The sequence below is a fragment of the Pteropus alecto genome, unplaced genomic scaffold (genome assembly GCF_000325575.1).
Source record: "Pteropus alecto unplaced genomic scaffold, ASM32557v1 scaffold313, whole genome shotgun sequence".
NCBI classification, from domain to species: domain Eukaryota; kingdom Metazoa; phylum Chordata; class Mammalia; order Chiroptera; family Pteropodidae; genus Pteropus; species Pteropus alecto.
In genome coordinates this window covers 640,102-648,252 of record NW_006434832.1, presented here as the reverse complement: position 1 = coordinate 648,252, position 8,151 = coordinate 640,102, and the positions used below count along the sequence as shown (strand labels likewise).

At 57.8% G+C, this 8,151-nt stretch overlaps 2 protein-coding genes across 4 annotated transcripts in view; one reads left to right on the top strand and one right to left on the bottom strand.

Moving 5' to 3' along the window:
• Window positions 1–832, top strand: part of FAM171A2 (family with sequence similarity 171 member A2) — a 9,116-nt gene extending 8,284 nt beyond the window's left edge. The window contains exon 10 of the mRNA XM_025045608.1: window positions 1–832. This exon is cut by the window's left edge and continues 100 nt beyond it. Coding sequence (XP_024901376.1) covers window positions 1–299 — 299 coding nt within the window. The 3' untranslated portion in view covers window positions 300–832.
• Window positions 833–940: 108 nt separating this feature from the next.
• GRN (granulin precursor) lies at window positions 941–7,697 on the bottom strand. Of its 3 annotated transcripts, none has more exons than XM_006910127.3 (13): window positions 7,542–7,697; window positions 4,821–4,965; window positions 4,575–4,700; window positions 4,375–4,459; window positions 3,800–3,912; window positions 3,568–3,703; window positions 3,352–3,446; window positions 2,996–3,119; window positions 2,614–2,711; window positions 2,278–2,523; window positions 1,807–2,040; window positions 1,487–1,717; window positions 941–1,396 (listed from the first exon to the last, which is right to left on the bottom strand). In XM_006910127.3, the coding sequence occupies exons 2-13, from the start codon at window positions 4,956–4,958 to the stop codon at window positions 1,259–1,261; spliced, it is 1,764 nt and encodes a 587-aa protein (XP_006910189.1). In that variant the 5' UTR covers window positions 4,959–4,965; window positions 7,542–7,697; the 3' UTR covers window positions 941–1,258. The 3 variants fall into 3 exon arrangements, with proteins under 3 accessions (XP_006910189.1, XP_006910190.1, XP_006910191.1); XM_006910128.3 differs by having other exon boundaries at window positions 7,534–7,630; XM_006910129.3 differs by lacking the exon at window positions 7,542–7,697 and adding an exon at window positions 7,085–7,181.
• Window positions 7,698–8,151: the final 454 nt, after the last annotated feature.

The following is an 8,151-nucleotide window of genomic DNA, read 5'->3' as shown; positions in this document are numbered from 1 at the left end:
AGGACACGGAACCCAGCAGCAGCGAGAGCCGCACGGGCCTCTGTTCCCCGGAGGACAACTCGCTGACACCGCTGCTGGACGAGGTGGCAGCGCCCGAGGGCCGGGCGGCCACGGTACCCCGGGGTCGGGGCCGCAGCCGCGGGGACAGTTCCCGCAGCAGCGCCAGCGAGCTGCGGCGCGACTCGCTTACCAGCCCGGAGGACGAGCTGGGGGCCGAGGTGGGCGACGAGGCTGGCGACAAGAAGAGCCCGTGGCAGCGGCGGGAGGAGCGGCCGCTGATGGTATTCAACGTCAAGTAGTGCCCTTGCCCCGCCTGGCGCCGCCTCCGGGTAGGCCCCCACCCCTTCCGCCTGCTCCGGTCCCCAGGGTGCGGGCCCCGGGGGGCTACGGGGGCACTCGCTCTTAGCCCCTTGCCTGAAAAGGTGCCCAGGTGCCTGCGGAGCTGTCCAGTGGTATATGCTGGGTAATGTCTTGGGAGGGACCCATGTCTGCCTCCAAAAGGGTAGTGGGAGGGGTCCAGACCCCCAGTGGGAGGTGCTGGGGAGGAGGGTTGGGTGGGGGGAAGCAGTGCCTGTATAAACGTGGCTGTACATAGAAAGTTCTATTGTGGGAAAGCAGGAGGGGCAACCAGGCCTCAGCTGCTAGTGTGAGGGCTGGGAAGGGAGGGAACATTCTCTGTGGACCCCTGGGAGGGGAGGGGGCACTGTTTGCTGCCTAGCCTACCTCTGGGCTACCATGTCACAGGGCTGGTGGCTGGGACAGCTCTGGGAACCAAGGGATAATGTGATGGGATTGCTGTGGGCAGCAACAAATATAAAACTGGTGAGATTAACTCTGTGTGTATCTCTGTGAGGATGAAGGAATGTGGGGGCTGGATAATGGGGGTCCTTGCTAGAGGGTCCCCTAGGGGGAGCAGGCAGGGTGGCCAAATCAGACACTGTTAAGAAAGTGTACAAACTTTATTGGATGGAGCACATACATACACACTCGCACACCTGTGGATAGGGAAGAGCACCTGGCCACAGGGTCCACAGAAATTGGGGGACGGGGTGGCAGTTTATAATTGTGGCTCTTGCCACAGCCTCCTTTCTGATAGGGAAGGCCTTAGATTGAGGCCCCGCCTCATGATAATAGGGAGACTCAGAATGGGTAGTCCAGGAGAATTCGGTGGGAGAGAGGTGCTAGGGAGGCCTGAGCAGTGGGCGCCCTCTGAGCAGGTCCCAAGGGCTACGAAGTGTCTTCAGTTCTCAATCCCTCCTCACAGCTGCTGTCTCGGGGCTGGGTCCCTCGAAGGAATGTCCCAGCGCAGGGTCTCCTTGCGTAAACATTTGGTGCCCTTGGCCCCACAGAGGAAGCCAGCAGGGCAACAGTGACGCCGATCTGCACAACAGACGCCCTGGACAGTCAAGAGAGGAGTGTGAGAGTTCAACGAAGCAGAACCTGGCCCAGGCCCATACCCAGCCCCGAGGTTGGGGGTGGCACTGACCTGGCGATGGGGACAGCAGGCCCAGCCCCCACGGCTATCTTGGCAGCAGGTCTGGTTATCATGACAGAAGTGCCCCTGCCCACACTCCACGTTCCCCACACCCACGGGAGGACTGAGGGTCAGGCGGGTGGCATGGTGGTCAGGATCCACTTCCTTCTCACAGGTTCGGGCCTTCACATTGCAGGTATACCCAGCTGGGCAGCAATGCTGGCGGTCCTCACAGCACACAGCCTGCAGGGACAGAACAGCTTTATGCTCTTGTTTCCCCCTCCTCCCAGGACTTAGCTCCCCTCTCCAGGGGCAGGCAGGTGGGCACTCACATGAGGCAACTGGCAGCAGGCCCAGCCCTGACTCAGGCTTGGGCAGCATGTCTGCCCTACTGGGCAGCTAGTGTGCTGGTCACAGCCCATGTCTCTGGAGTGGGACAGGGAAGCCCGGCGGGCAGGCGTCTTCTCCAGTCCAGCCACCATCTTGTTCCCCCTCTGACACTGCCCCTCAGCCCCGCAAGTGTAGCCCTGGGGGCAGCAGTGCTGGTGGTCCAAGCAGCAGACAGCCTGGGGGGAGGGGCAGAAAGGGTGGTCTAGGAAGCTACTATGTGGGATAGAACACTGAGCCCTACCTATCTCCACTCTGCCTCTTCTGCTCACAGCTCCTCCAGCTAGGAACGAAATCTGACAGAACTGTTGTGCCACTGTGAGCTAGGCAGAGGGCAGAAGAGCCAGGTAGCCGGAGTCTGGCCACGTGCCCATGCCAAGACACTGTCCCCCAATGCTATCCCACTACCTATGCACCTCTGGGACAGGACAGCAGCCCCACTCCCCAGACATGAGTCGACAGCAGGTATTGGAGGAGGGACAGCTGGTGACGTCATCACAGGGGACATCACTCTCCATGGCTCGTGGGTCTGGTAGGCTGTGGTGGGCTGGGGCCTGCTCCATCCAGGGCAGCTGGTGGCCCTCCTGCTCACAGATACCCTTCTCTGTGTCACACCTAAACCCGGCTGGGCAGCAGTGTACATGGTCCTCACAGCACACAGCCTAGGACAGATAGAGAGGGGACAGTGGGCACAGGGGCCTAGCTGGCTGCTACCCTCTGCTCAGCCCAGCTCACCCACCACTCCTGGGTACCTGGACAAAAGGGCAGCAGCCCCAGGCCCCTGACTGTAGGCGGCAGCAGGTATAGTCATCTGGGCAGCTCACCTCCGTGTCACACTTCACTTCCTGCACTGTGAGTTAGGCAAGGAGGAAAGGTCAGCAGTGGCACTGGGGACCCTCTGGGGTGCCCATCCTTTGCCGGCTCCACAGCTGGAACCAAATGTTGAGGATAGAAGGCCACCCCTGGCAGTGATCCTAAGAAGGGGCCCAATGTGGAGAAAAAGGGGCTGTACATGCCCTGGCCCCTCCATGCGGCCATTAGTCCCCCACCCCCATATCTGTTCCTGAAATAGCCTGGTGGAGAGCTTCTCCTCCTGGTGCAGGTTTGAAATGGTCTATGGTCTGCTTCTGGTACCTGTGTGTGCTGGCAGCTTGGTGAGGAGGTCCGTAGTGTTCTCTTTAGAGAGGCATTTACTCAGGGCCAGGTCACACACAGTGTCCTGGGGGCAGCAGTGCAGGTGGTCAGAGCAGCAGATGGCCTGGGTGGAGGTAGGGGTGGGTCTTTATGATTCCAGTAGAGCACAGGGAGAAGCTAGGCTGACAGCTGGCACTGCCCCAATCCCCCACTAGGGGGTGGCATGAGCCTTGAGCAGCCAGGCTCCCAGCAACCAGCCAGCCAGCCAGCCACACCTCATGGAGTCCCTAGAAGGTAAGTGTCCAGGCCAGGTGGCTGTGGGCACATAGCCCAAATGGCTACAGCCCCTCACTCACATTGGGCATTGGGCAGCAGCCATACGTCCCAGTAGGCAGCTCGCAGCAGGTAGAACCATCAGGACACTGGGACCGTGCATCTGGGCACATGACCCCTGGAAGGAAAGAGAGGTATGAGGGGCAGCCAGGGTGGAAGGGAACTCTTCCTCAGCTAGGAACCAGGCAAGGCCTGTCCTCACTCCCAGCCCCCAACCCGATCCTCTTCCATGTCCTCACCTGCTCTATTAGTCCTTTGTGCGGGGATCTTTTTTGCCAGGGGGTAGGTGCCCGTGGCTGTGAGGCAGCGGGCACGAGCCAGGTCACAGGTGGTACCATGAGGGCAGCAGTGCACCTTATCTTCACAGCAAGAAGCCTGAGAAGAGATGGTCCTGACTCTGTCTTTGCCCCCTCCAGCCCCTCGCTCCGCCCCTGCTGTCCTCCCCCTCCCCTCATCTTCCCAAACCTGTACCTGGGGCATGGGGCAGCATCCCCAGGAGCCATCAAGCATAGTGCAGCACGTGGAGGAGTTGGAACACTCAAACTGGCTATCAGGGCACTGAACGGCACCCAAGGGGCTGGTATCTGTGGACAGGATGACCCAGGATTCTACCAACACAGTCAAGGAAGGTCACTACCCCTATCACTCATGGAGCTGCTAGCACCAGGGCCTGCAGGCCCAGCTACAGAGGAATTGAGGGGCTGGCACTAGGGCTCGGTGCTCTCTCAGGCATTCCTAAGCCACTCTCCCACAAGCCAATCCTTACCTCAGCAACATGGCACAGGGCAGGGGCATCCACTGACTGGGTTGGCATTAAACTACCCCAGCTTGGCCTCTTCCACCCTTGCAATGCCTGGCACTGGGCCTGGAGCCCTACATTCTCTCCTCCCCCTCCTAGTCCCAGTGCTACCCCTCTGTCCATAGCAGGGGTGTTGCTTAGTACAGATGCCACATGAATGAGAGCATGAGTAGGAATCAGGGCTCCTGAGCACTCTGGCTTTACATGCTGCCCATCCACCTGCCCTCCAACTCTACCCCTGCCACACCTGATCTTCGGATGCAAGACTGCCCATCAGCACTGCAGTGGAAGCCCCGTGGGCAGCAGTGGCGGCCATCCCCGCATGACACGGCCTGCGAGACACAAAAGATTCCTGCGTTGACTAGGCTTTTTTACCAGAGGGTGAGAGAGTGCAGAAAACTGTAAACGCAGAACTGAGCCCCTCCATCAAACTAGTGGCGCCCTCACCTCTGGGAACGGGCAGCAGCTGGAGGTTCCTGAGACGGTCAGGAGGCAGGAGTAGCCGGGAGAACAGTGGGCATCGATCTGGCAGGGTCTGCCCAGACGCCTGCTCAGCACTGTGGGCCACTTGTCCTGGGAAGCAAGGAGAGGATAAACTGAAGGATCAAAGTCTGATCTCTTTCTGTGGTCTATCCAAGATGACCCTTTGGGAAATCCCAGCTGTCAGCAGTTGCCTGGGCTGAGGGCACTCACCGGAACGGGATTGCAGCAGCTGTAGCTGGCTCCTCCAGGGTCCAGGCAGCAGGCCACAGGGCAAAGCTGACCATCTGGGCACTGTGTTCCAGCCACCAGTCCTACCACTAAGGCCACCCAGCTCACCAGGGTCCACATGGTCTACCTGCAAAATATCAAGAGGCATTAGGCAACTAGCTCAAGTCCATGACACCCCTGATTCTGGGGCCAGTTTCCCCTCAGGCACAGCCCCAGGCCTAGGCCTGGGACTACCTGAGCCTCCCCACAACTACTTGTCCAGGGAAGAAGCAAGATTTGGGGCCTGAGATTCAGCTTCCTACATGTGTCCTGTGTGTGTCACACATGCAACAATATGTGTATACCCATGAGCATGAATGCTGACATGAGTACATGTGAATCTGTGTCGCCAACACATGGCCCAATACCCAAGTTTCTCTGAGTGAGTGTGTAGAGATGTGGGCATGTGAGAGTCAGAAAGATTTGTGGGTTTTGTGGGTCTGATCTGTGGGAACAGGGGCCCCCTCTGGGCAGTGGAGGAGGCATCAGTAGCCATAGGAGGACATGGCTAGGGTGCAAGGACACAGTCCCTCCCTGAAGAGAAGCCAGGGTTCCACTTCCCCGGAGAGTCCCTCCAGATGCCTCCCCGCCTGATACTGTGCTCACACCTGCACCCTGCCAAAACCTGTTGGTGGGAGAGAGGAGGTCACATGATGACATGGGAAATCATGGGGTTGAGAAAGTTGTGAAAAGGGAAGTCAGGCGGCCAGTTGCACATAGGTCGCCTTCCCCAAAGACCGGCCACCGCTTGCCAATCACCCAGGGAAATGGACAGACAGGCTGGGTCAGCCTTTGAGACACTAACACCACCAGGCCCTTTCAGACTCCCCAAACATATCGTGCCCCTACCCTGACTCTCCTCCTACCCTGGGGCTGAAATAGCCGCACACGGAGAAACCATAAGCACCCACCCAGCTGCTGCTCTGAGTCAGCAGAAGGAACCAGCCTCGGTCTCTAGGGGGAGGGAAGGGGGCGCCACCTCTCATTTCCTACACCTCTTCCCCCAAGCTCACCCAGCCCCGCTAGTTCAATGGGGCAGGCCTGCCTAGAAGGCCAAAAACAGTCATGTTTGCTGAGCCTCTTGGGAGCCAGTTTAAACACTCTATGGTTATTTTCTTTCTTCTTTGTAATTGCCACCCAAAGTAGTAATTACTAACTTTACTTTTCAAAGGAGGAAACTGAGGCTCAGGGATGTTCAGTAACACGCCCATGTTATATATCAAATCATAGAGATGAAAGGCTTTGATGGCTCCAGAGCATATTGGACCTGGGTTCACTGCATGGACAGTGCCTGGGAATGGACAAACCCTGGGAGGGTAGAGGCCTGGGGTCCAAGTAGAGGAGAGGGACAGAGTGTTTCCTGGGCAGATGGACCAGGCAGACAGAAATGGAGAGAGCAGGGGCTTGCCTGGATACTGCATTTGGGTCCCAGTCTAGAATTGCCACCACCAATAGTGAGAGCCTCAAAAATTGCTCCCTGTCTCTGGGCCTCAGTAACCCGTGAGTCTGAGTATGGACATTGCACACTGTGTGACAAGGAGTCGCACCCACTGTCACTCACATCCTCTCTCCCTCACCTGCCTTTCCTCAGTGCCCCCTCCCCAGCTCAAAGACCACTCCCAGGAGGCCATCTCATGGCCAGGTAAGGGTGAAGAAGACTGGTCTTGCACCACAGCCCCTTTCCTCGTTGCCCACAGCTCCCAGGCAAGGCGTCCACAGGTGGCCCCACCCGCTTCTTGGCTAAGGCAGGAAGGGCTGCATGTCTGTACAGATCTGACTATTCCGCTCCCAAGTGATTTCTTTATGTTTACTTTCCTTCTTGGATATCCTGAAGTTAGGAAGTATGGTGTATGCGTCTACTGACTATACATGCACGCACACACACTCAGCACCAGGCATGGGGGAGGAGGGGGCCCAGTTCCTCTTAGGAGGGTTCTAAGTGGCAGCCTTTCTCACTTCACCCCATCCACACTGCCACAACAGAGAGTGACAGCAGCCTCTTTAAGCCCCCAGCTCCGTCATCTTCCACTAGGTGGCACCCCCCAACTCCAAGTGCCAGGAGGAGAGAGATTCCCAAAAGGTAAAACAACCCAACAGCGGATGAGCAGGAAAAAGTGCACTGGAGAAGCGGAAGTTAGCTTGTCTCAGCCCCCCAAGAGAGGAAGTAAAGGAGAGCCAGACACAACCACTCCCAAGTCCCTACTTACCTTTGAAAAGGCCAGGATCTCAAGTCTAACTTCCAGCCCTCTGAGCTCCGGGCCAGGGCGGGCGCCTCTCCCTCTCCCAGCCGCCGCGGGTACTACCCACCACCACCACCACCACCACCACCACCACCACCTGCTGACGGGAGTGGAGTGGGGGTGGGGGATGAAGCCGGTTCGAGAACCGAGTGGTCCCTGCTTAGAGGGAAGAGGCTGCAGCTTCCGGGGATGCTGGACGGTAAAGGGAAAGCTCTCCTTCTAAGGGGGTCACTGACATTTCTGCTTACTCCCACCCTTCATAAAACTCCGTCCAGTGCATCGCAAACCCCCAAAGAAGATTCCCTAAGAGTCTTCTCTTGTCTCCCAATGAAACTCCAGAGGGATCTCAGGCCCCCACGTCCCCATGGTCGGGCCCTTGGGAAGAAGTAAGTGAGAGGTTTGCACGCCTCACGGACCTCCTTACCTGCGTCGGGCTCCTCGCTTGCTGGGTAGCAGCCGCCTCGCAGCTCCCCGACTTCGGCCTTCAGCGCGATGGCCCGCCCAACTCAGTTTCCATTGGCCAGATGTCCTGGATGTCGCACTCTCATTGGCGAGTTGTCGACGTAGAGGCGGAGTCAGCCTGGAGTGCTGTGCTTCTTTTCAATTCACTCTCCCTCCCTCCCTGCCTGCCTCTTTCTCCCTGCCTCCCATTTCTAGGGATCATGTGATGCGAGAATCATGTGATACCTGGCTAGCTCAACTGGGCTTCGGGTGCCGGCCTCGCCACCTCCTGCGGCCGTCTGGTAGAGATTGCAGGAAATGTGGCATCGCCTGTCTGAACACATTGACAACCAAGGGAGCTGCCCCTTAGAGAGTGCATTCAAGGGCGTTTAAAGGATGTCCGCTTCTGGATGTGGGACATTTGTGCATCCTGTTTCTATTCTATTCAACAAAATCAGATTAAATTTTGGGGTTGAAGGAGAGTTGTAAGGGCAAGGATAAACACCCCTCGGGCACTTTTCTCAAGGTGTTCACAGCGGGGTGTGGAGTGGAGAAGAGAGACAAGTTTAGATTAAGTCTAATATAAGGTACAA